This window comes from Drosophila gunungcola (genome assembly GCF_025200985.1).
Source record: "Drosophila gunungcola strain Sukarami chromosome 2R unlocalized genomic scaffold, Dgunungcola_SK_2 000012F, whole genome shotgun sequence".
Taxonomy (NCBI): Eukaryota; Metazoa; Arthropoda; class Insecta; order Diptera; family Drosophilidae; genus Drosophila; species Drosophila gunungcola.
Window position 1 is genome coordinate 1395468 of NW_026453170.1, and position 26407 is coordinate 1421874.

Consider the following 26407-nt stretch of genomic DNA (forward strand, 5'->3'; position numbering starts at 1 on the left):
TACGAGAGCAGACAAGAATGCGGACTGCATTTCCCCTTCAACCGCCTCAAACAATTGGAGAGCATGAGAATCATCATCTCGGTCGTATTAATTACTTTGCATTATTCCGTAAATAACTTTGCGGGAACAATTCTTGATGCTGTTTGCCCTGTTAATGTGGAATGACTGTTGGTGTGGCTGGCTAGCGTTGCTGGAGTTGACACGTGGTGATTTGAAATGTGCCAAGTGTTCTGCATGTTAAAATTCAGTAACAACAGCAGACCAGGGGCAATTAATTTAGTGAATATGAAATTGCATTTGTGATTCACAAGCTGTTACATAGACGAGGATTGTCCGTTTAGCTTGTTATTGGCAGTGGGCGTGTCGTTGTCACGCCCAATTATGCAAAATAGTTATGGAAATAAAAAACTATGTTTTACACGGAAATTTCTGAATGCAGGTCTTACTTTGGTTTAATTTAATTCATTAGAGCCATATGGACACAAAGAAGCTAAATTTACAAAAAAAACTGTTTCAAAAATACTAAATACCAAAATGTAGCTTACAACAAAAAAAGGCAACAAACTTCGGCGTAGTTGCTGTCACCTTTGCAACTTGTCCATATTATTATTTAAACATTATTTAATATTTAAACTGAGCGACAAGATTACGTTGGGACAGAGAGGAGGATGGACGGACGAACGGGCGGACATAGCTAGATTAACTCTCCTAACAATGGTTATCAAGAATATATATACTTTATTGGGTTTAAAATGTCTTTTTCACTTTTGATTGAAATTATAACATTTTTTGCTAGGGTACATTTTTATTGCTTAGGTACATTAAAACCAAAGTAGGTTTTTTGATTAAATCTCTCGGAAGCCAAAATGGCAGTTACTCTACAAACCACAAAACTCGCAACCATGTGTAGTTATTGCCAAAGGTTTTGAAAATTATTATATAAAAATGTTCATTGCCATTTAAGAGCTAGTGATTTTGTTTGATAAGTATCAACACGAAATACATTGTTATTTTCAAATTTAATTTGTGTTTGAGTTGTATTTAACCAAATCCGCGAAATTATCTAAGTCCGTAATTGGATTTAAAACTAGTTCGATCCCGACTATAAAAGGCCTGACGTATAGAATCTTTTGAAGTAACACCATGTTGAAAACTCTGCTGCTGCTCGTCGTAATTGTGTCCAGTTCCTGGGCCGCGGACTACGAACTATTGCTTGAGGATCCCGATATATTTTCTCCCTGTACCGAACCACCACCCGGATCGATTAATTTCCACGAGGCATTCAACATTGACAACCTGGTACTAAACCAGGATGCCGACATCATTCACGTCTCTGAGAATATCACCACAAACTGGGATGTGGATCCCAACGATCGCATATCCGTAAATGAAGTCTATCCTAGACGAGCTTAACTGAATAAAAGCAATTGCATTTTCAGGCCAGGTTCGCATTGATGCACTTCAACCGCGGCAACTGGGAACCCACTCTATTCACCATGGTCTCACAGGACTTTTGCGCAGCCTTATTCGACGAGAGTCAGTCATGGTTTAAACAGTGGACCAAGCACATTTCAAACCGGGACGAGGTGCAGAAGAAGTGCTTGAAAACGCGTGGTGTGAGTTGACCTTGCAAGTGATCTTGTCAATTCTTGGCGCTGTGGTCAAACAATATGGTTACAATTTCAGACTGTTTGGATGCATAACCCATTCGACCTGCAGCTGCGCCTAAATGACATCCGTGGCGCTAGTCTTCAGGGACGCTACAAAGCGGTGGTCACCTTTGAAGCTTTTGACGGGAGGGATGTACCTCAAAGGAACAGCATATGCTTCGAAATCAGAGGAGAGGCGGAGAAGATCAAGAAATAAGATTTCTTAGCTCTGCAAAGGATGCAATTCATTGTCCTTAATAGCGAACATATAATCTGTTATTAAAAAAAAACATTTTATTGTCAATATATGTTAAATATATTTTTTTGCCTGTCTCTAAAGTGTCCCAGTTCTTTGCTTTCTTGTGTTTGAAATAAGGATTGGCTTAAGCTTTTAAACTTTAAACTTTTCCTTATTTGGATGAGTTTTTGTCCCCTTTGTTTAATATATGAACACTTTCACTTGCTGTCGTTTTTTTGCTACTGCAGTTGTAATGGTTTTCGAAGATTGTAATCGGCTTAACATTGACTTCCAAATTTCAATGTCGATGTCCGACAATGTCCGACAATGTCTGACATTGTTTGACAAACAAATTGCTTATTAATTTATTGCATGTCGAGTGGATTGACGATGACATTATATGATGCGAGAAGGAAGCTTGTTATGTTATAGATAATAAATAGAAGGGATTCCCGCAAGATTGGGATGCGGCTATAAAGGCTCCGACCCCACATTGTTAGGGCAGATATCATCATGAGAACTCTGATGTTGCTCTTTCTTGGCGTGACCAGTACCTGGGCCACGGACTACGAACTGCTGCTCGAGGATCCGGACATCCTCTCGCCGTGCAGCGATGGGCCGCCCGGCTCTATCGACGCCAGACAGGCAGCCAATTTCGACGATTTTATGATCAATGCTGATGCTGATGTACTCCACGTCTCTGGCAACGTCACCCTCACGTGGGATGTGCAGCCCACCGATCGTATTGCAGTAAACTGACTCCCACCCAACTGAACTACACACAAGTTGAATCTAAACTCTCGCATCCATGCAGGCAAGGCTTGAGTTGTTCCACTTCAACCGCGGATCCTGGGAGTCCACTGTATTCAGCATGTCCTCGCAGGACTTCTGCTCCATCATGTACGACAAGAACCAGTACTGGTATAAGTATTGGACTGGATTTATAACCAACCGCCACGAGGTGGAAAAAAAGTGCATCACAGAGCCTGGAGTAAGTTCCTTACAAGCAGACAATATTATAGTTTAGTCGTTTGATCGCCATCATTTAACCGGTCAATATTGACAATTCTAATGATAATTACCTGTTTCACACCCATAGTTAAAACGTTGTGATATATTTCCTTTGGATGTACAACAAGCAAATTCGTACAAAAAGCTTAGATCATAGCCAATTTGTACAAAATAAGACTGCTCTCTATTATTGTACTTGTGAATATAAAAATGGTATATTCCGTTGCACACAAGGGTATATCAACTTTCAGTCCGGAAAAATATTGTTTGATCCTAAATTTGTTTAACCTTTCCAACTTTTGCCGTTCGATTTAAGACTTAAGCTTATGAATTTTTATGGTACAACTCTTCGAGGACGTTATAAAATGGTCATAGTGTTGAACGCACTCGACGATCAGAACATGCCGCGCCCAAATCCCATTTGCCTGGAGATCCGAGGGGAACCCATCAAGTTGAAATAGTGATAAATAAATAATATTGTTTAAAACAAAATACGTTACTCTTAGTTATAAACTCAGAAAAAAATACGGTCAAAGCCGAACGGGTTTAAAAAGTGCGTAAAAAATATTTTACCAACATTTTGGGTTTGGATTCCGAACGAACGGAATCAACATAAGAACATTTTTGTATTGAATTAGTTAGCTTACTAAACAAATACATATTTTAGTTCCTCTTCCCCTTTTTTCTTTTGTCTTTGATTTTATTCCACTCTCTGAAATTAGAATGATAGGAAATACGATAAACTAAAAAGGAAAGAGGAATTCAAACTTATTTTTTTCGCATCATGTCGACCCAACCTTAATTCGAACTGAGGACCTTTGGAGTCGTAGGTGCATTAGCAGGTTGTGCCACACTGGCAACACGTTCAACTATGAACTAAACCAGTATAAGAATTCAAAGTGAAACCAAATTAAATAAACTACTCTTATGAAGTCAATGAATTAAGATAAAAGCAGAACATCAACAAAAAAAACAAAGGAAAAAAATAAATTGTGGATTTGATCTATTTATTATTTATTTATTAGGATTTATTAGCTACCCAATGTTTAATGTTTGAAGACGCTTACCCCCTTACTTAAGTTTAGTTTAAAAAAATTTAAGTCGGGGATTTCTTATTAATCCGTCATTAAAACTATGAAAAGGTAATACGGTTTTCGCTACTCTCCCTTTTAATGTCAAAACTTTCTGCTGTATCTTTTTGGTTCATGATTAGAGCTTCTGCGGACTTCTTGCTCCGATTCGTTTTGTTCTGCGGTTTGTGGCACGCGTTGACGGCAACTTGAGTTCAGGTTGCGCTTTCCATATCGGGTGGCCGCGTGTTGCAAGTTTCTTCTTGGGTAACGACTGGAGAAAGAATGATAAATAAATATATACACACGTCTACCGCCCAGCCAGGGAGTCAGTTGGATTGTTTTTGGGGTCACGACTGGCATTGTTATATGGGAAATATGCAAATACAGGCAACAGTCGGCTATTGAATTACCCGATGATGATTGGCATAAGTTCTGATCGATTCAAATCGCACCAATCGATTGGCCAAGCTCTCTGCGCTTATTTGCCAATTCACGGAAAATGTTTCTTTTAGATTTGCGAAAACTTTCGAGCGGCAGGGATACCCTCGGAACACTTTCATTTCATATTCCCGCTGAATAATTTTCTACTTTCTAAACCGAAAAGCCAGAAACAAAAACCGTCTTTACGTGCAAATTAGCAGCGCACGATTTGCGGCCTTCTCCTCCGAGCAATACGCCAAAGTCAACATCTGGCCAAGACCAAAATTATGGCCGCGGGCACTCGTATATAGTACGTTAGATCTCATAGAAAATCAATCAGTGCGGACTTCTGGTTCGCAGGCTCTTGTCTCTTAGCTCTCGAGTTTTGCATAAGAAACGGCTCTTTCTGGGGGCTGCTGCTTTGTTCGCCAACCCGAAATATGTGCAATGTAGGACGCGGCGACGGGATGGCTCTGAACCCGTTTTGGCCATCTCCGCCTCTTTCTAGCTGCTGCTGGGAATCTTTGGGGCATTATCGAGCAGCAGCAACAAAATTGCAGCATGAATGGGGCTGTGAACCAGCTGAGCAGTCGGTTCGTGTGGGCCGCCTTTGTAGGCTATTGGAAAGATCAAGAGTTTATAATGCCAGCCACTCGTTCGGCTGTGTGTGCATGGGTGTGGGTCTTCCCGTGGTTGTGTGAACCTTTCCAGTTTGCCGAGAGTTGCCGCTGCTCTGACTGGCATAAATTGTGGGTTTTTAGGTGTCTAGCTCACTGCCTGCCCGGCTGAGAGCTAGTTTGCCAAGATAAATGGATACACAGGGAGACGCTCGGTGCCCAGCTCTCCGTGTACATGGATGCACCACGTACATTGCACTCGCTGGCTTCCTCTGAGCACAGACTCGATTTCGATGTCTGCCACAAACTGGAAAGTGGTTGAATACAACCACGTACTGACGCGAGCTATTTCTGGTTTGCGTTTTCTTAGCTCAATGTTTGGTGCCTTTAATGTTGCTAATAGCGTAAATAATATAACACGATTTTAAAAATATAATCTTAATAATGCACCCAAATAAAAATTACATAAATACAAAATCGCATAAATAAATTAATTTAATTAATTAAATTCTTATACAATTACAAACATGTGTTGTTTAAGTTACATTTTTATAAGACTGACTTGAAATTAAATGATTGCAATAGAAAATTGGTTAGGTTATCAAGAAAGCATATCTCTGTTTATTATTTCTTGGACCTTAATAAACCCGACTAACTTCTCTGCACATAAGCTTATTTCGCCCATTCATTAGCAATACTGGAACTAAGATTAGGACCAGCTGAGCTCTCTCCCAACGCCAGCACAAAATACAACTTCCACGCCAACGCGAACGGTTTGGGCCTGGTCAATGTAATGACAGCTTTGCGTGTTTTGGCCCGCGAGTGGATTGTTGGCTTAGTGGCATGGGGGCAACGCCATAAGACTACAAAATGTTCATTCACAAAATGCCGACAAGCCGCAGCCCACGCAATCGCGGCAAGAACCGCTTATCAAGCTGTCGCTGGCTGTTGGTTGTCACACACAAAAAATGGTTTTGCAACGAATAAACTAAAATAATTTGCATGTGGGCTGCGTCTTGGAGTCAAACGTGGTTCAATCATTGGAAAATTGAGCTTACAACTTATGAAAATTTTGATTTCGGCCTATTGGAATTAATTCTGTTTTGATATTCTCATGAATTTATTGATTTTCTTTAAATTCCTTATCCCACACACAAAATTCATTGAATTTTTTAAGTTTCCAATGATGATGTCACTAAACATGTTTTAAAAATTTATTTTTTTTTTTATTAAAAAAAATGATTTTAAAATATAAACTTTTCAATGAAAAATAAAAAATGACTCTTAGTATTAGGTTTTATAACCTTGGGTATTAAAGTTTTAGCTAGAAGTTTGCAACGCAGTGAAAGATACATTTCCGACCCTATAACGTATATATATTCTTGGTAAGCATCACTAGGAGAGTCGATCTAGCCACGTCCGTTTGTCCGTCCGTCTGTCCGTCCGTTTCTACGCAAACTAATCTCCCAGTTTTAAAGCTATCTGCTTTCTATTGCAGGTAGTATTAAAGTCGGAACAAGCCGGATCGGACAACTAAAAATAAATTTAAAAAATTAGAACTTTGCAGTTTTGTATTTTAAAACTTATTTAAAAAAAATTTTTCAAAAAAATTTTAATGGTTTTATATCTTAGAATAACGGTTTAAATTTTATTAAAATCAATATAACTCCCATAGAAACAATCGAAATATTAAACAAAAAAATTTGAAAAAAAACATTATTATTATTTTTAATTTTTTTTTTTAATTCTTTTGGACATAGTAATTGTTTAATAAATCATAGCTACACTTTTAATTTGATCAAAATCTGAAAACGATATCAAATAGCAGCCATAGGAACGATCGAATAATTAAGCTCAAAATCATCACTTCAATGTTTTTAAACATAAAGAATAATTAATTTTTGTATAGCTTCAAGTGTATATAAACTTCGGCTTGCCCAAGTTTGCTTCCTTTTCATTTTTATTTTTAAATTTCTATAACCGATGCTGATTAAGGTCATAAACGCTTTCTACTACTAATATAAGGGTATCTCTACGAGAACCGGGTGCAAAAAAACCATTTTCAAAAACCCAGTTCCGATTATATTATTATTATTTTTTTATTTTGCATATTGCTTATAAATAATAATTTATCATCAGCCGAATGCCACATTGAAAAGCATTTGAGTGGTGGGGTGACAATTGTTAAGGGCTTTTGTTGTGCCTTGTTGCGCTTTGTTGTTGCATCGGCAAAAATAAAAAGCTTGCAGAAAATGGCCAAAAATCGATTTCCGTTCAATTTTTTTTTGTGCTTCGCCGTGTTGTTTTTATTTGTACCTTTCCTGGTTTTGCCGTTGCGATTGTCTCGTTCGTTTACCTTTGGGCCGAGTTGTTTTGTTTATGCAATTGCCCTGGCCCAGACCCGGCTTCTTTTGGGCATTTTGCATTCAAATCGGTTTTGCAATTGGCATTTCGATGATTTTTTTAATGTTGTGTTTTGGCATTAATTTTTGTTCAATTGCGCAGAAACCGAAAGTGAAATGGCGTTGCAGTTGGCATAAGTGCTGGGTAAATCGCTTTGCCTGGTTGCTTTTAGCGGGTTGGTCAGTAAATTGGAACATTTTACGTCTTTATTAAGGCGCCTCCCGCTGCTTTTCATCGCTCTCTTCTCTGACTTTTGCTTTCAATGTCATTTGTTGTGTAATTGAAACATTATTATGGGCAAAACCAAAGCAAAACAAAACGAAAAACTCGTTTTCGCTTTTATTGACCATTTGCGCTTCTTTACTTGCTATTATTTCTCTCAAAAAAAGAAGCACACATAAAATCTTTAGGTGCCTTATACGGCGGCTCTTAGCAATCCGCTGCCGTTCGACCATCGTGACACTGATACTTGGCCAGAAACCAGCGGCAGCTCTTTGTGGTCTTGTCCAAATAAGTCGGGTGGACGGGATTATGTGAGAAAAGCCATGTGGGAGCTATTTCAGCCTGTTTTTTGGCTCACACTCTCGCTAAATATGTGCTCTCAAAGGGGATTACCATATTTACTTGAGTAGGGGGAAAATTTATGTGGTACGGGTTATGGATTTTGGATGAAAGTCTCCATATCACTAAAAGTAAAGCCATTTGCTGCCTTTTCTATGATTACTTTTGTTCGTATTTTTCCTCCTTTGAGAACAGCCATATTGAGGTTGAAATTTAATTAATCTAAATTACCTTGGAGTATAGGGAAAATTTAATTAAAACAGGGTTGGTCGATTCTGAATTCAATCGGGCCATATGGATCGGATCTTCTACCCCACTTTGATTATATTAAATGTGTCTCTCAATTTGCGAATCCATTCATGTCATGTTGGGTTATTTACTCATTTATTCAGATTTAATGAAATGCGCAGACAACAAAAGTCAAACTCAATTAGATTAAATCCAGCGAAAATGATGACGCTCTGAACTTTGAACTTAAATGCTAAGAAATGAAACTAAAAGTAAGCCACATCGGTTTTTATTTAGCTTTAACGCTCATAAGTTTACTAACTGGGGAAAAAAGGAAAAACCCATTTTGTTGTAGCCCCATTGACCCCTTTATTAGTCATCCAAATTTAATTTTTTCATAGACTTTAGGCTATTGATCTTCAAACGTTTGGATTACATAAGAAATTTAGGGGTAAAAATCACTTGTAATAAATATATCATTGGCTTGGAATGAGCTGATTGTTTGTCGGCCAACTTATTCTAATTTATTATTTTTCCTCTATTGCAGAATACTTCGCCACTGTGGGAGGATTTTGTGGCTAAGGCCGGAAAACTGCACACATGCTTGAGGTAAGTTTATTTTGGATGTAAAATTGGTTTCCTCATCATGGAAAATTCTTTCTTGGACTTTAACGAGATTTCAACAGCGGCAAAATAACAACTGCAATTGCAAAACTTTAGAATGAGAACATGCGAATGAGTAAACAAATTGTTCGTTTACCTCAATTTGCTTTTATGCTTTTCACTTCCTCGCACACAGGCATAATGTGCCTATGATTATTTTTGTGCTTTTTCTGCTGTTGCTTTAGTTGCTAAATTTCTTGTTGTTGGGTGGAGACCACCGACACCGTCTTCGGTTTTTGTTTATTTTATTTTCTCCGTCGTTGTTATGCCCAGACTTGGCCCAATTTTGCTTTCGGGCGAGGGTCCCCGCAGCAATGTCTGGTCAGAAGTGTATAGCCGCCACATAACGGCTGCATTAATCATTACCCCCAATCCTGTTGTCCGAGTTGAAATCACCGAGCTTGGCAAAACTTGCTCCGAGTGTTTGCCCACTGCGCTTGACACACATCTTGGCCAGGTCCACGCGAGGTGCGGACACTCGCCAACCACTTGAGCGGATCAAGACCCGCAGTTGGGGACCCATCTCTCTGTACTTTTGCCGGGCGTATCGACAGTTTATTAAAAAAATATGCAATGGCTATACATTGGATTATCCATGCGGTTGAATCTTTAACAGTGCGAAAGATATTTGTATTTATTCTAAGCTTCTGACAGTTACTTCTGCTAAGATGCCGATAAGAGCCAAGTACTTCTTAGTTAGTTTTAGGAGCTACAGCAACTTATTTGAAATAGTAATGGTACAAATACTATTCATTTATACTTTATTGTATTAAGCTAATCAAACCAGTTTTGTAAAATTGAGATTTATTAAAAATGTCAAATAAACGAACTAGCAATAAACATGGTAGATAACCTTTAACTCATACCATATCATATTCAACAATCGAGTATTGGCTGCTCCAAAGGGTATTACAATCTTCGGTATCCGGGGATGGCCCGTTTTTATGCAGCGTTTCTTTTCAGTTCTTTTTCTAGCTGTCGTCTAATTGAAATGTCGCCCACGGCCAATTCAAGAAGATGTTTATTAAATCTATCTGGCTGCACGGGCCCACAATAATAATGATATTATACTTTGCTCTTCTCTGTTCACAGGGCCGCCATCCAGGCAATCGCCGCCTATTTGGATGCCTTCCAAAAGATAGCCGATGCGGCGACCAATTCAAGAGGTAAGTTCAAATCGTGGATTTGTTTGGGCTGTCTGCCTGCCTGCCCTCCTACCCCCACTTAATGCCGGGGGATCCCCTCTTCCGCTGGCCCACGTACTGAATCTCTTTCCTCTGCTTATTATTCATGCGTCTGCTCACAGTCGGCGGCGGTCATCGATCTGATTTTTTTTCACATTCACATTCACGCTTTCGATGTTTATGTTGTTGATTTCCCCCAGTGCGTACGGATGGCGGTGTGTAGCTGTTCTGTCTGAGCTCACGCATTCGCTGGTTTTGCTATTTATATTTATTTATTGGCTGCTTTGCGTCGCACTCATCGAGTGCCCCATTATGCAATGTCCGAGGTCCGATTCTCACAGCAAACAGCACACAGCTCACCTCACCCAGGACGGGAAATGCGAAAATTGCCAGATACTGGCAGCGAAGTTAGGAGAGCTTTGATCATACGCTGTCGCCCCTCGGGAAAAATCAAGCAGCTTGTATTTGGCACAATGTGTGTGTTTTGCATTTGTCATGCCTTAGTCAGTTACAGTTGGATTCATTTTGAGTGGAAAATCTAGGCTTAGCCAATCCGAATGGGGTCTAGTGTGAAAATATGCAAGCACTCAGTGGGTAGATAACTGCCTAAAGCAAATAAGCTGTTAAAATAAATAGTCGTAATGAAGTAATAACGTGTTTCAGGCTAAAAGATATGCTATTCCGCATTAAAAAACCCTTCAATAATAAAACACTTATATTCATAAGCATGCAATTCGGAAATTCCGCTAAAGCATGCAACGGATGCATTTTCTTTAAGGAGATGCAACTAAAATAAATGTAATTTTGTAGTCGAAAGTAAAATTTGTAACCGCATTTCAATGATTACTATTCCCTTGCGAAAAAAAGTAAAAGAGATTGCTTATGTAGGAAAATTCCATTGATTAATTCCGAACGATTCTATTGATTCACAGCTAAATGCCTTCCTCGGTTTGAGAAATAACGATAAATTATGCAGTTTATATGTGGTTGAACGCAGTTGCTGATCATTAGGCTTTAAATGAATATTGCTGTGTTGAAACCGGCTTAATGCAGCTAAGCTTCCGAATTCCTATTTACAACTACTGGCGGCTTGCCAGACTTAACTTTTTCAATCATCTTCACTGGGAGTCTTGCATTAGCATATATTGATCGACTCTCGCCATGTGTTTTCGCCGCTTTTTGCGCCCCTTCGTGACCCTTATATATTTGACTGGTGCTAAGTGCATATCCACGTAAGTCCTGCTATTAGCTAGCCACCCCTTTTGGCCGTTTGCACTTGCTAAATGGTTTCATTAGTTTTAGTGGTTACTTGGCTTAGTTCGGTCAAGCATCGGCACAAGTGTCAATTCCCTCGCATTGTGCCACCCCGAAAGAGGGTGGAACGCAATTCGAGTCTCGGCTCTAGATTCTCGATTCGCACTTGGCACTTGGCACATGGCCACATGACCACCATGCGTCCTTTAAGGTGCTGTTGTTTCTGGCCACCCTCGTGAGTTCCCATTCAATTAGGAGTGATCTGGAGCAAGTGGCTCTGAGAGCAGGCTAGTCGCAAGTCAAAGCCGAATCAATAAGCTGCTGCCTATTTGGCAGATAATTACATACCGAACGAGGATGGCAGCAGTCCCAGTTTGAGTCGGAGGCAGTTCGAGATAATCGGGCCGCCTGTCATTTGCTAGTGCTATGCAGAAGCAGAAGCAGGAGCAGTAGCAGTTAGCCTGACCAGTTTCCCCGGATCCGACTTCTGGCATGGCATAATGGGCACACACGGGACTCGGGACTTGGGACTTGGGTATTGGGACCGAAGACTGGAGGAGTGCAATACCGAATCGTATCGCATGCAATGTCTGCTGCGCCTCCAAATCGAATCGACAGCCCATGGCGTGCGATTGTTGCTGCATGCTCTAAACATTTCCGCTGTCAGCTTTGCTCCCCAATCCCCTTGGACGTTCCCCTTCAGTAATTTAATTTGGCAACTGTTTAATATTGCATGCTTAGGGTTTAAACAGAACTCTCGGTCTGTTTTTATAGCTGGACTTACATGGATGTACAAATTATCCTAGTTCTAGGCAATCCACCTTGCAGGGAATCGTTGGCCTAATTTGTGGTCTCTTACCACCAGTTAAAAGTAAGCAATTTATTTGTTCACAATACTCTAAGATGGAAGTTTTTTTACGTGGAAATAGTAGTTTTTAGCTTATGGAAAAAGCAACTAAAACTAATTTGTATTTTATTTTTTTTTATTTATTAAACAAATCCCGTACAAATTAACCAAATCTGACGGTAAAAAGTAGCTTCGCCTACTACAGGATAATACATTTTGTAATTTCTGCTAACAAACCTACAACCGAGACACACAACAAGAGGGTCAGACATTGAATTTTCATGTTTAAAGTATGGTTTAAGCTTAGCTACAGCTCTGGGCCACGTAAAAATTCGTTGCTATTAAGCCTTAAAAAGGTCCTAGGACTTTTCCTTTAAACTGGCACGTGATGGAAAGTTCTTGGTTTCGGATTACTACTCTGCAGATAAAATCCTTGCAGAATATCTAGTTTTTGTTCTTCGGCTTTGTCGACCAGTGCAATTAGGCAATTGTGTTTTCCAAGTTATTTTTCAAATCAGTTTTAAATTGATCACCTAGTTCCTAATTCTAGCCTAATAGTACCAACCCTAATGCATTCCAAATCGTGTGCTTTCCATTGCAGGCGCCTCCAAGGAGATCGGCACCGCCCTGACCCGCGTCTGCCTGCGCCACAAGGCGGTGGAGACGCGGCTGAAGACCTTCACCAGCACCATCATGGATTGCCTGGTGCAGCCGCTGCAGGACAGGATCGAGGACTGGAAGCGCACGGTGGCCACCATCGACAAGGACCATGCCAAAGAGTACAAGCGCTGTCGCAGCGAGCTGAAGAAGCGCTCTAGCGACACGCTGCGGCTGCAGAAGAAGGCGCGCAAGGGCCAGACGGACGGACTGCAGTCCCTGATGGACTCGCACATGCAGGACGTCACCCTGCGCCGGGCTGAGCTGGAGGAGGTCGAGAAGAAGTCCCTGCGGGCGGCCATGGTGGAGGAGCGGCTGCGCTACTGCAGCTTCGTCCACATGCTGCAGCCGGTGGTGCACGAGGAGTGCGAGGTCATGTCTGAGCTGGGCCATCTTCAGGTGCGTACTGGTGCTCACACTCTTAATGCACTGATTCTAAAATGCTTTACATCTGCAGGAGGCCATGCAGTCGATTGCCTTGGTCACCAAGGAGCCCAGCGTTCTGCCACAGGCCTCCGAGGAGCTCATCCACGACGCCAAGGCCAGCATCAATCTCTATCCGGAGTCGCCGGGCGGAGGTTCCGGGTCCCAGGGCGGAGGCTGCTCCAACTCGCTGGGCTCCCGAAAGAGCTCCGTCTGCTCCATCAGCAGCATGAACAGCACCGGGTCCAGCAATTCGCCGGGCCATCACCACTATCCGCGCTCCCTGTCGCAGGTGCGTCGCCTCAGAGAGGTTCCTGCTCGCCCAAAACATTAAACATCCATTTGACACTGTGGCGTCCGCTCATTTATTGGTTTTCATCAACGTTCTTTTGTGTTTCGTTTTCGTTTCTTTAGTTTGTAACGCCCGCAATTCGCTTGAAACCTGGTGAATCCAGTGATAGTGGCTTTTGCTCATCGCCAGCGCTAACAACACAGGTTTTCATTTGTTCTTTTCTGTTTGTTTATACAAATTACAAAAACACCTTTTGTGTGTCGCATACTAACTTTTTTTTTGTTTGTTTCGACCCCCCCCCCTAGACTTCGAATGCAACGAATCAGACGGCGAATGTATCCACGTGGCCCCCACATTCCCAGGACGTGGTGGACACCCTGCCACCGACCGCCGACCGTCCGCACACGATTTCGACGGCCTACGAAAAGGGCCACCAGCGACCGCCGCTGACCGTCTACACGTTCCAGAATCCGGAGACCATCCACGAGTCAAACAGCTGCCTCAACAACGGATCCACCGCCGCCAATGGGCAGCCGTCATCAGGTCAGGCCACGCCGGCCACTCAGAAGTCTCCGGCTGCTTCACTTAGTCGGCCGCCCTTGCCAGTTGTAAGTATGGTTGGGTTACACAGTCTAACTTCGTTATATGAAAGTACAATTTAAAAAAAATTGTTTTTTTTTTTTATTTTATTGAATGTTTTAATTTGAAACACTTAGGCTAATTAAACCCGTTACTTGTATAACAGGTAGAAGGAAGCGTTACCTACCCTATAAAGTATATATGTTCTTAATGGGGATCAATACCCGAGGCGATCAAGCCATTTCCGTCTGTCTGTTCGTATGAACGTCGAGATCTCGAAAACTATAAAATTTATAGATTTGGGATTGCATATACAGATTCTAGTTACGTCTACGCAGAGAAAGTTTGTTTTTAAAAGTCGACACCCCCCCTCTTACGGAGATATGGCAGATACCTCTATTTCGGCAATAAATGTTTATTTGATCCATATCAATCGACATAACAAAAATACAAATTTCGTTTTATACTTGTATTTTTTTTGTGCATTTCGGCATACCGAAATCTATAATCATTAATGTTAAATTTCGGGGTAAGAAACTATAATTGAATAATATGAAGAGATCCCAAATAGCTTTAAAAAGCTTATAACTTAGGTGTTTATAGAAATATTATTATTATACTCAAAAGGAAACACTATTTTATACCAAGTTACTTATGCTTACGTATGTATTTACATGGAGTGTTAAATTTAAGCTAAGATGGGCGGATGTTCGAATAGACGGGAAACCGACTATTGTCTTTTTTACATGCTATTAAGTTGTCTCTCTCGTTCTGTTGGCCATGACACTCGCCATAGAAGCCAGCCCATGTGGTGAGTACCTCGGAGTCAGAGCCCTCACCGTTCGTAGATCCAAAGCGCGCTCATCTGCATGCGCCCCGCTAGACCACTGACAACTAGGTCCCCTAAGTCGCCCCTTCATTGAACCCAAACCCAAACCATTAAACGCAACCTGGCTTGTGGCAGTGACTTACCAACGGTTTCCTCCTCTTTCAGCGCTGCTCGTCGCTGGAGCGACCGCTGTCGGCCCAGAGCAACCACCGCCAGGGAAGCGGGAGCAACCTGCTGCAGCGCCAGTGCCCCTCGCCGATTCCGGCTCATATCACGAAAGGTGAGTGGTCCGCCCTGTCCGGCATCCGTCCGGCATTTGTCCGTCCAGCTTGTCTCCGTGTGTTTGTGTGCACGCTTGCCCTCGGCTAATTCCATCAGTCTTACTAATGACCGTGTTCACCCGCATGTCCCGCTAACATCATCCGCACACAGAGCTGTCCGCAGCGCACCATGCACAGCAGCAGCAGCAGCAGCAAAATCAGCAGCAAAATCAGCAGCAGCCCCAGACGCCGCCCACCTATGTGAACATGTCCGAGCTGGCCACCATGGCGGCCTTGAAGCTGGCCAACCAGCAGCAGAAGCCCTCTCCACCGCCCCTGCAGCAGCAGAGCTCCATCGACTCGACCAGCTCCCAGCATTCCAACGACTCCTCCGGCTCGCATCAGCTGCTGCAGCAGCAGCAACAGCAGCAGCACCAGCACCAGCCGCAGCTGAATCACCACTCAGCCACCGCCACACGCTCCCATTCCATATCCTCGACGGCCTCGTCACTGCACTCGCACCCGTCGATCGACTCCACCGTCGCTTGTGGCTCGCTGGTGGGCCAGCCCAACCACAGCACCAGCACCAACACGAACACCACCTCGCCGTCCAGTGGCAGCTCCACGCCACAAAACCATTACTCGCCCCTGTTAACCAACTCCCCCACGTCCACTGCCGCAGGTACCCCCAGCGGCAGCAGCGTAGGTCCCGGCTCCGCCCTGGGCTTTGTCTACCAGGTCAGCTCCCCGACGCCGCCCTCCAGTGAGGTGCTGAAGATCACCGAGCAGGCAGCGGCTGGCCAGGACCAAGGGCCGGGGGCCAACGGAGGCACGGAACCGGAGGAGACGGAGGATGAGCGGTCGCGGACCTCCGTCCTGCAGAAGGCCTCCATGTTCGAGAAGGCTGCGGCAGCGGCGGCGGTCTCGCCACCAGCTCCCATTCAGGTCCCGGCAGCAGCTTCCCCGGCTTCCGCGGCACGACGTTCCGAGACAGAGCAACAGGAAATGGGTAAGTAGAACCAGCGAGCAGCAGGATCGTTGTAGAGGAAGTGTGCCAATCATGTGGCTCCCTGTCCACTAGAGTGGGTCGATTTGAATGTATCCAAAAAAAAATAACAAATTGTAGAGGAAAATATTATCTCTAGAGAATTCTATGCAATCTAACAGTGTGAGTCTTTTTTTTTATGGCAGTGATGCATTTATATTTGAGGTTACCAAAAACACTTTTTTGGGTAGTTTTTTGCAACATCTAAAGAATATATTTTATGTTTGGCTTTTTATTGTCAACTTAGCAAAATATAAAATAAAAATCAGAAAATAAAATATATTTAGAGCAGTTGAGATTAAACTTTCAATGAAAATACAAAATTCGCTGTAAAAAATTTTTGTGTTTTTGCTTCTTCATTTTTCACTTTATTTCACGAATATACACTATTCTTAAAAAAATGAATTGTTAAATAAGAATTTTTCATAAATAAAAAAAATCTTTACAAAGTAATATTTTAACAATGAAAGGGGTTTTCATTTTCTGTGAATGCTGTATGTAATATTTATACTATTCTAGTCAAACGAGGTCTTAGAGACCATAAGTATGTTTACCAATGTTGCTCAGAATTCTTTAAAGATTATTTCCTCCTCTTCTGTTGTAAGTCACCCAAATCGACAAACTCTGCCGCCCACCCAGCACCAAAAAGCACTTTGAACATGAGATTTCCTCGCCTCCACTTTACTTGTCCAGCGCCCATTTTAATTTATAATTGACAAACATATCGAGAATATTTCCTAACCCCAAAAATTTCTTTTATTTTGTTTTTCCCTCCCTCTTCTCTACAATTTTTGGTTTGTTGTGTAAACGCAACGACAACAACTGCACCAAATCAACTTGAAACCATTATTATTTCGTATTGGTTTTGACTTCATGTTCACCTTACCCAAAATCTCTGCCATCTGTAAACTATTATTCACAATGAACCAAATGCACAACAACAACAACAACACCATCTCCAAAAATCAATACCAACAACTATGAAAAATATGATCTAATAGACAAGTCTTTCGAAGATTCAATACAAGCACTAAATAATTTAATTGGCGAACTAGACTCGTTCCAACGTGAGATCGATGAGGGCAAGGGCAAGTCGACGAGCAACATCATCAGTATCAGTGGCAGCAGCAGCAACAGCAACAACAGCAACAACAACAACAATACGACGAGCAGCAGCAACAGCAGCAGCGACAACAACAACCTGCCCGCCACCATCAACATTGAGCCCTGCGCCATCAGCAATCAGACGAACTCGAGCGGCTGTGGAACGGACATTTCGGACACCACGTCCGACGACCTGGCCGGCGACGAAATGGACGCCAGGCGGCGGGATCGGGATCGCGATCGTGATCGGGACCAGGATCTGCTGGGCGCCAGCGATTCGGAGCTGAGTCGCTGCTATGTGAGCGAAACTAGTTCGCTGACCGGAGGCCTGACAGCCGGCGGCTACGAGAATCCCACGTTTGCGCACTTCGTGGCCAATGCGAACCGGGAGGACGTCGTTTCACTGGCCTCGGACAGCGTCTGTCTGGGCCAGCCGCGCCACGCCTACGTGGACACCTGCAGCGACAGCGGCAGCGCAGTGGTGGTGATCTACGACCACCAGATCCCCAACACGCCGGACATTGAGTTCGTGAAGCAGAACTCGGAGATCGTGGTGCTGCGTACCAAGGACCCGCAGCCCAGTGCGCTGCAGCTGCACGAGATGCGCGAGCTGCAGCAGTTGCCGGCCAATCTGGCCGGTTCGCCGGACTCCTCGCCGGACTCGGCCGGCGGCCAGGCGCCGCCGACAGCAACTGTGGCGCCCGCCAAGCAGCGACTCTCCTCGTTTCGAGCCACCAGCGAGCAGCAGTTGCAGCTCCTCGGACGCGGCAGCCCGCAAAGAGGTAAAGCACCCACTGAGCAGGCCACACAGAGCAGGCCTCAGGAACGGCATTGCCCACAGCAGAAGGACGTTGATGGCAGTGGCCAGCCAGCAGTAGATCCTGCGCGGCGCCAGCTGCCGCCCAAGCCCACCAGCCTGAGCCTTTTCAATGGCCCCGCTCCCGGTGCGGGCGATAGGCCCATGGTGCCCAGAAAGTCCGACTTTAAGTCCGATCTAGATGAGAAAATACGCAGGCAAAAGCAGAAGGTTAAACTGCAATTGCATCAGCAACAGCAGCAGCAATCGCCGCAGCAGCAACAGCAGCAGCAGCAGCAGCAAGCACCACAAGAACAGCAACACTCACCACAGTCGCCCCAAACCAGAAACTGTAATGTCACTACTAAACTAGCCGCCAAAGTCTCTGCATTTGCATCTGCATCTGCATTTGCATCCGTATCTGCATCTGCATCTGCATCCTCTGATCCGTACCCGAACCAAAATCATAGAATGCCAAACCAACATCAGACAGCAATCACATCCAATCACAAGCAGTGCAAGACGCCCGCAACAATGGCCCTGTCACCATTGCCATCATCATCACCTCGCGGTCATCTGCCATTATCATCGTCATCGCTCTCGTCATCGTCATTACCATTACCAGAAACAACCAGCACCAGCACCACCAGCAACACCACATCATCGCCATCATCGATGCTGCCCGCCAGTGACCGACCACCCGCCCATCCATACGTGTGCTCCAATGCCCCAGCCAATCCCCATCATGCCAATAGCATTACCAATGCCCATGCCAATGCCAATGCCAATGCCACTGCCAGTCTCAAGCCGTGCATTACGCCCCGGCCAGCCTCGTTGTCGGGTTCGTTTCGTTTCGTTTCGATTTACTTTGATTTTTGATTTGTTTGGGTTCTTTTGGTTTTTGGTTCGACTTCCAGAGTTTGGTTTTGTTATAATCGCTTTTACTTTGCCTTGGTTTCTGAGCCCTATAAGCACTATACCCTTGCAAATGACATTCTTGTGTTGGCCAGACACGTGTAACGTAGTAGAAAACCCATTTCCGATATTAAAAAAAATTGAATTTTAATTGTGTAATACTATACTGTTATATGACAATACAGGAATTGCCTTTTTTTAAGGGATAGGCTTAAAAAGCTGTGATTTTGTAACCGAAAAATCAAATCCTGTTTTTTATAATACAATACTAACATATAATAATATAGGATTTGGATTCTTTTAAAAATATAGGCTTAAAAAGTTGTGATTTTTCAACCAAGAAATGTTTTTACTATAAAAAAATATTTTTTTTTCTAAGTATTACTCCAATTAAAAACCAATATAAGTATCGTAACAAAATTCCTTTTTTTTCATTAAGAATTTTTTTTTTGTTTTGTCTACTTTGAGATAAACAAACAGATATGTTTTTTAATTTTTATTAAGATCTTTTACCAGTGATATATATTTTTTTTAGGCGAACTTTTTCAAAACTCTTTACAAAATACTAACCAATACATATTCGATGCAATACAAAAGTGTAGATTATTCGAGCCAATTGTGAAGAGTTTTGTTGATCCTAAAGTTATTTATTTTCATAAAAATCCGACGGCTTTGTCATAACTGCAAGGGTGTTAAACCTCGGCCAGCCGAAGTTAACTTTCTTCTCTTTTTCGGTTTCTTCTTTACTGTGTTAACTTAGCTTTACGTTCTGCTTTAAGTTCAATGTGTTAACCCTTCTGCAGTTGGAGTTGGTTTCTTGCACCAAGTAATAATCTCATACAATCATGCCCCACGCCCACAATCATCAAAACATACAAACCGATAAACTGCACGCTACTGCCACTAACTGCCAAATGCTTACGCACTACTCGGAATTGGCCAATTGTATTAATACGAAATTTGCATAGTGGGGATTCATCGCTTTAAAAGAGAAAATGTCCATTTCTTCATGAATTGTTGCGAAAAGTCATCATCGCTTTTCCGCTCGCTTGGGGGGATCAACATCCAGTTTTAGATCAGTCGCCCGAGCGTCTTCCATAAATTATCCCGGTCTCAGCAGCTCCTAACTCTGATTCTCTATCTAACTACTGGTATTAGATGGTGTCCTGTGTTTTGTGTGCCAAGTGTATAAACCGATTACTGTACATAACTGTGAATAACAGCTGCAACCTAATAACTATATCCGCACAACTACCTTACTACCGCCATACTGACTTCGATCTCTGACCATTCGCAGGAGGAGCAGCAGGCGGTGGCTCCACGCGCATCGCACGTCGCTCATCCATCAACCAGGCGAAGCCACCGCCGCCAGTGAGACGCAGTTCGTCGGTAACACCCAGTCCCAACGCCTCGGTCGGGGTAAGTTCATCCCCCAATTATCCGTTTATACCTGTTTAAGTTAGCCACCTAAGCTAAGTTAGTCGCTAAGCCGCTCAACACTGGGTCACACAGTCTTTGGTTTCCTCTACACTTTTATTCTTTAACTTATGATTTAATTACGCAACGCAGCTGCAGCACCAACACCAGCAACAGCAACAGCACGCCACTCTGCCCCAGCAGAACCTGCAACTAAGCAGCTCCAGCGAGCACTTTCCGCCGCCGCCGGCATTCATGCTGGACGCCATGCCCCAGATGCCCAGTTCGGCGCTGAAGGTATCGGAGACGGTAAGAGCGCTGGCCGCCATGCGTCACCAGCCAGCCTCACCTGTGGCACTCAGACGCATGCAGCAGCAGCAGCAGCAGCAGCAGCTACAGCAGCAGCAGCAACAGCTACAGCAGCAACCCCTACTGCAGGTGTGTGCACGCGTCTAGGCATGGACTTCACCACCGCCACTCTTAGAACTTTTCTTCTACAACTTATGATTTCTTTTCATTTCAATTTCAATTCAATATCCGTTTTGGTTTTTGTTTTTTTTTTTTTTTTTTGCCTCTGTCACACCGCCACACAAATCAAAACCCCAAAAACTCCCCACATAGTCTGTGCACAACTGCTCCCCGACCGCCTTCTACGACTCCTACGACTCCTACTTGGATCTGCACGCCTATGCCTATGCCCACGGCTTGGTCAATGGCCAACAGCCGGCGGGCGAGCAGATGGCCCACCAGCAGCGCTTTACCCACCAACCGCTGCAAAATCACTATCTGCAGCAGCAGCAGCAGCCACAGCAGCAACCGCCGCAGCAATCGCCTGTTTACCAAGCGCCTGCCGCCTGCCGATGCCGTAAGTGACCACCGCACAGTGGCCGAAATGACCAAGCTCGCACGTAAAAAATAAATTATCAACGGCTTGTGAGGGCTTTCATTGTACTAGGCTTGAATGTTTTTGCTGTGAAAAGGTTCATGGAAATAAGTCAAAAGTGACATATTTTAGATTATGCCAGAAAGATGCATAAGAAAGCACACATAGGTGTAACAAATAATAGAGCTTTTAAATACACTGCATATCGATAAAGCCACGTCTGTCTGACTGGATGAACGTCCAGATCTCGGAAACTATTTAAGCTAGAGACTTAGGACTTGACAAGCAGATTCCAACTATGCTTACGCAGAGCAATCTTAGTTTAACATGTTGCCACGTCCAATCTAAGGCCTTCAAATGGCGAAAGTCTATCATGTCACTCTTAAATATGGTAAAGCCCAGTTAGCTTTATATGTTTATTCGGACAATAACTATCGACTCGTACAAAAATCATCCAAATCGATCTTCAATTGTAGAAGTTATTAGCATTAATGTACATTTCAATTAGATATCGCCACCTAAAGCCTGATTATTTTTTGGAGGCTTGTTGGTTATTGATTGGTTAGCTGAGTAACGGGTATATAATAGTCGGGACACTTTAATACAGCGTTATTTATATTTTTCTACTGTTTAACCAGCTACTGCTTTGTTGAGACAAATCAAAAAATTTGCGGTTTCTTACGATAGTTAACACATGAAAAACATTTTTGTTTTTCTAATACGTACCTGTAACTCTAATTTGAAACACGTTTGGTTAACATTGTTAACCAAAAAAAAAAAATTTCAAATTTTTCTTTTAAAAACTGCAGAATTATGCTCTTCCTTGTTAAATCGCATGCTGACTTTGAAAGCTCTTATCTAGCAAACTGTTAAATTATGTGCGAAAAATCCTTGCACTACCTAACGACATAAATAAAACATTCGACTTGTTAAAAAAAAATGTAATTGCTTACGCACCAGATTTGTTATTTCGGCAATTGTGCAGCGTGGAACCCATGCGCGGAGCTACTAACCACGACTAACCGCCGTTCTCGGGTGCGCTTTAATGGCCTAACTCGTCTGCCTGGCCCCTCCATCCAGCTTAGTTGTAATGCCACTTAGCCATAGATTAGACCACTATTCATAGCGCTTTGCCTCCGCTTTGGCTTAATTTTTAATTTGTGCCTGTTTTCCTCTCGTTTCTTCTCATTTCTTCTCATGCCACAACTCCACCATCACTGGCACTCATTCACCAGCAGACGTTCCGCACCTCATCACCAGCGGCGGGCGGAGGGGGTGGCGGCGGCGGCATCTACGCCCAGCCCAAGCTGGTCAACACCATGTCCAGCTTCCGCACGAGCAGCCCCAGTCCCAACGGACACGCTCACCCACTGCCACCGACCCAGCCCAAGGCGAACCCGAATCTAATTGCACAGCTCAATGCACGACTCAACAGCAAGCAGCAGCAGCAGCAGCAGCAGCAGCATCAAGTCGAAGGCATCTACGGCAATCAACAGCAGCCAGCGGGAGAGGAGTCCATCTACATGCGGAGTGGCTTGTCCATGTCGCAGCCGCAACAGCAGCAACACTATGACGGTAAATCAGAGCAAGTGCACCACCAACACCACCACCATCAACAGCAACAGCATAGAATTTACGCTAGTTTTGGCACCTCATCATCAGCAATAATGTCATCGGCCCATTTGGCCGGCAACAGCACTAAGCCGTCCATTCTAACACCGACCACCTCTTTCAATGCATTGCCTCACTTTCCCCTGTCTTCATCCACCTCATCGTTGCTCCACAAAGTCAGCTCATTCTCGAATTCTTCATCCGCATCTGCATCTGCATCCGCATCCCCACCACCAACGGCAGCGGCCACCGGCTCGGCCAACTCGCATTATCAGCCGCCTCAGCCGCCGACTGCAGCGTCCGCTAACAGCAAAGACTTTGCCACCTACTCAAGTTCGTTTACCAAAACTCCAGCAGCTGCGCACTCGCCGAACATGCGACAGGCCCATTCCCATCAGCAGCAGCAGCAGCAGCAGCAGCACTACACCTGTCCGCCTCCACTGGAGGATCCCCCACCGCCGCCCATTTACGCCGGCTCCTCGGCCACGATGCCCAAGAAGATGGCTCGCCCGCCCACTGGCCAGAGTGCGCCCCACTCGGGCGCCTATGCAGCAGCCTCGGCCACGGCCACGCTCCCCAAGAACATGATGCAGCAGCAGCAGCAGCAACGGTTGCAACAGCAGCAGCAGCAACACCACCAGCAGCAGCAGCAGCAGCAGCAGCAATACCAACAGCCGGCGGGCATGGGCATTGGCAACGGCAATGGCAACGGCAATGGTCACCTGGGTCAGCGTCCGCAGTTGCCGCTGCCACAGCAGAAGCTGCGGGCTGCACAGCAGCAGCACTTGGCGGAGCAGCAACACCAGATGCATCAGCAACACCAGATGCAACAGCAACGCCAGCCGCCCATACCTTCGCGTCACTCGAGTGTGCAGCAAAAGATATTCGTCTCGACGAACCCATTCATACAGACAACGGCCGTTAAGTTTCACTCGCCCTCGGCCTCGCCCACTTGTGGCTCGCCAGTGACTGGATCTGGATCTGGCTCTGGCTCTGGGTCCTTGGCCAGCATTTATGCCACCACGTCGCGCAGCAGCCATCATCACCAGCAGCAACATGCTCAGCAACTGCAGCAGCAGCAGCAACAACAGCACTATTATCGTGATGTTGCTGGGGGCAACAGCAATGGCGGCGCTGCCTACTATAACCACAATGCCCATGCCCATGCCCATGCCCATGCCCAGGCACATCATTCAAGTAAGCGCGCGAGCTGGATTTGAATTGATTCGATTCGATTTGACTTGATTTGATTTGGTTTCATTTCGTATGATTTTATTGCAAGGAATGAGCGCTGTCTTGTATACTTTTGTTATGTTTGCTGATTTTCGATTTCACTCCTCAATTGATTAAAATTAAATTTCAGTTTGTTGTTAGCCCTAAGTTTTCTTTTGGCGCATGCTGCTTATGTTGTTTTAATATTGTTTCGTTTGAGTTTGAGTTTGAGTTTCCGTTTGGATAGTGTTACCTGTTAACCTGACTGCGATTGCGATTGTGTCAAGTGCGCCTGGAAAGTATCGGATCAACATGGGATTGCAGTTGCCGCCACAGCTCGATCCGCAGTCAACTTTCATTTCAATTTTTCCAATCATCAATCATCACTGATTCGAACGTTTTACCAACAGTTGTTGACTCTTATTTTGCATTTCCATTTGAACTGACATCCTAACCACTTCGATCGCGATCCAACACAGCCACACCCATTGATCAATCATGTTTGCTTACGATTTTCTTTTATGCACCCGTAACGACGCATATCCATAGACTATGCCACAAGCACAAATATCGAAAAGACTGGAAGCATTCGGGCCAAGACCAAGGCCGAGTTCCTCGAGAATCTCAACGCGAAACTGGCCAAGCAGGGAATGTCTGGACGAGCATTTGCCGTGCGAAATCTCATCAACAGCAAGGCCCTGGTAAGTAGCGCACCTCGACGGTAGCAGCAAAAGCAACAGCAACTCACTCGATAAGCCCACACTCTCTATGCTCTGTCCATGACGCTCTGTCCATGGCCATTAGATGTATCAAAGTCCGCAAAATCTATCGCGACCCAGTGCGCAATACCGCACACCACCACCCACCTATCCCAACACCAGCACAACCAGCAATGCCACTTGCGAAGATCAGTGCTAAGTGCAGTGCTAAGGTATTTAGTTCGTTCCTAGTCGTTATCGTTCGTTTGACGCCTACTAAGCCAGCTGGCAGCTAATCCACTCAGTGCCTCGTTCTACCCATTAACTGAACTGCTCTTCGATCTAACGTTAAAGCTAAGGTCCGACCAACCAAGTCCAGCTCTAATCCGATTTATGGTTCGCCTTTTCAGCCGGACCCCCGCATTTGTCACGAGTCGCTGATGGATCAAATCAAACGCGGAGCCACCTTGAAGCGTAACCAGAAGATCAACGATCGCAGCGCTCCCAAAATACATTAAATTAGCCTATAGACTAAGCGGAATAACATATTTATTACCATAATAATTAATCTATGAATAATCATGAGGCCCGACGCCTGCTCGATTGCAGGACTCTGCAGAGTTTGGTTTGAAACTGAAAACTCGAAACACAACATACAACATACAACTTAAATACATATGATTACGATACTACATATTCAATATACGATATTTAACAAGCGCATTAAGCTTAACTCGAACTAATCAATACCTTTCTTGATTTCCTATATCTATATCCCAAAAATATGTCCGAAAGGCTTTCTCTGTTAAGTAAATACAAAATGGAAGACAGTTGGTTAGCACGCGTATGTTTATTTATATCCCAAACTCGAATTTATCTTTAGTGAACATCTGTTTAAATTTATATTATGTTTATGTATTACCATATTTATAATTTCCCTTGTTTATGTACATACATATGAATATGATTTTAACAAACACTCGAAACTAATCTGACGCCTAATAAATGGAATTTATCGTAAACCTTTTAAGTACTTTTTTGCTTTAATTATATTCGTTTTACATTAGCAACTGCAAGTCAATTGGGCCAGGTCTGAGCATATTTTCAAATATAACCAATATCAACATTGTAATGAATAAATAGAGTTAACGCGTTGTATTAGCAGTGGAAATCACAATCTAACTTAACTATTTTTCTGCAAAGAAATAGCAAATTGGATATGCTTCTGAAAAGAAAAACTAACTACTGCCAAGCGGAAAGGGGAACTTCAGAGATCGGTCTTCCCCAGAATCTTTCGCATCTACTTAGAGTGCTATATGAACATGTTCATATCATAACATTTCCATTGGACTGAATCTTTTACTGTCATTTTAAATGCATCACATTCTCAATGTTAAATACAACCAATATCGTTTGTATTCATATCAGTTCACTAAACATAGAACAAAACACACTCCTTCACTTTTAAATTACCGAGCGATATGTCCTATCCCTAACATTGCAAACTTTTAATACCCGATAGCGTACTACTTATAGGTA

General features: G+C 43.7%; 3 protein-coding genes across 52 annotated transcripts in view; all 3 read left to right on the forward strand.

Annotated features, from left to right (window-relative positions):
* Positions 1–25890, forward strand: part of LOC128255908 (protein MTSS 2) — a 34206-nt gene extending 8316 nt beyond the window's left edge. The window contains exons 2-18 of one of the 50 annotated variants that reach the window (XM_052985781.1): positions 8748–8809; positions 9956–10029; positions 12750–13204; positions 13263–13520; positions 13643–13723; positions 13826–14128; positions 14896–14910; positions 15094–15208; positions 15361–16197; positions 17235–18974; positions 20346–20467; positions 20618–20902; positions 22583–22922; positions 23202–24155; positions 24720–24871; positions 24975–25101; positions 25279–25890. In XM_052985781.1, the coding sequence (XP_052841741.1) occupies positions 8748–8809; positions 9956–10029; positions 12750–13204; positions 13263–13520; positions 13643–13723; positions 13826–14128; positions 14896–14910; positions 15094–15208; positions 15361–16197; positions 17235–18974; positions 20346–20467; positions 20618–20902; positions 22583–22922; positions 23202–24155; positions 24720–24871; positions 24975–25088 (5907 nt within the window). In that variant the 3' untranslated portion in view covers positions 25089–25101; positions 25279–25890. Of the gene's footprint in view, positions 1–8747; positions 8810–9955; positions 10030–12749; positions 13205–13262; positions 13521–13642; positions 13724–13825; positions 14129–14895; positions 14911–15093; positions 15209–15360; positions 16198–17234; positions 18975–20345; positions 20468–20617; positions 20903–21085; positions 21330–22582; positions 24156–24719; positions 24872–24974; positions 25102–25278 lie in introns of those variants that run through there. The other 49 variants (XM_052985784.1, XM_052985785.1, XM_052985773.1 and 46 more) reach the window with 49 other exon arrangements.
* On the forward strand, positions 1137–1898 carry LOC128255945 (uncharacterized). The gene is made up of 3 exons (XM_052985867.1): positions 1137–1383; positions 1440–1616; positions 1687–1898. Exons 1-3 carry the CDS (start codon positions 1144–1146, stop codon positions 1864–1866), a joined length of 597 nt encoding a protein of 198 aa, XP_052841827.1. The 5' UTR covers positions 1137–1143; the 3' UTR covers positions 1867–1898.
* Positions 2383–3359, forward strand: LOC128255951 (uncharacterized). The gene is made up of 3 exons (XM_052985873.1): positions 2383–2637; positions 2702–2892; positions 3197–3359. The coding sequence occupies exons 1-3, from the start codon at positions 2401–2403 to the stop codon at positions 3357–3359; spliced, it is 591 nt and encodes a 196-aa protein (XP_052841833.1). The 5' UTR covers positions 2383–2400.
* Positions 25891–26407: the final 517 nt, after the last annotated feature.

Excerpts from the sequence above, each read along its gene's own strand:
- LOC128255951 (XM_052985873.1), top strand. The coding sequence starts at position 2,401 with ATGAGAACTCTGATGTTGCTCTTTCTTGGCGTGACCAGTACCTGGGCC. Across the intron at positions 2,638-2,701 it reads AGCCCACCGATCGTATTGCA|GCAAGGCTTGAGTTGTTCCA; the intron begins GTAAACTGACTC and ends GCATCCATGCAG. Across the intron at positions 2,893-3,196 it reads CCTGGAGTAAGTTCCTTACA|TTTGCCGTTCGATTTAAGAC; the intron begins AGCAGACAATAT and ends ACCTTTCCAACT.
- LOC128255945 (XM_052985867.1), top strand. The coding sequence starts at position 1,144 with ATGTTGAAAACTCTGCTGCTGCTCGTCGTAATTGTGTCCAGTTCCTGG. Across the intron at positions 1,384-1,439 it reads ATCCCAACGATCGCATATCC|GCCAGGTTCGCATTGATGCA; the intron begins GTAAATGAAGTC and ends TTGCATTTTCAG. Across the intron at positions 1,617-1,686 it reads AGTGCTTGAAAACGCGTGGT|ACTGTTTGGATGCATAACCC; the intron begins GTGAGTTGACCT and ends TTACAATTTCAG.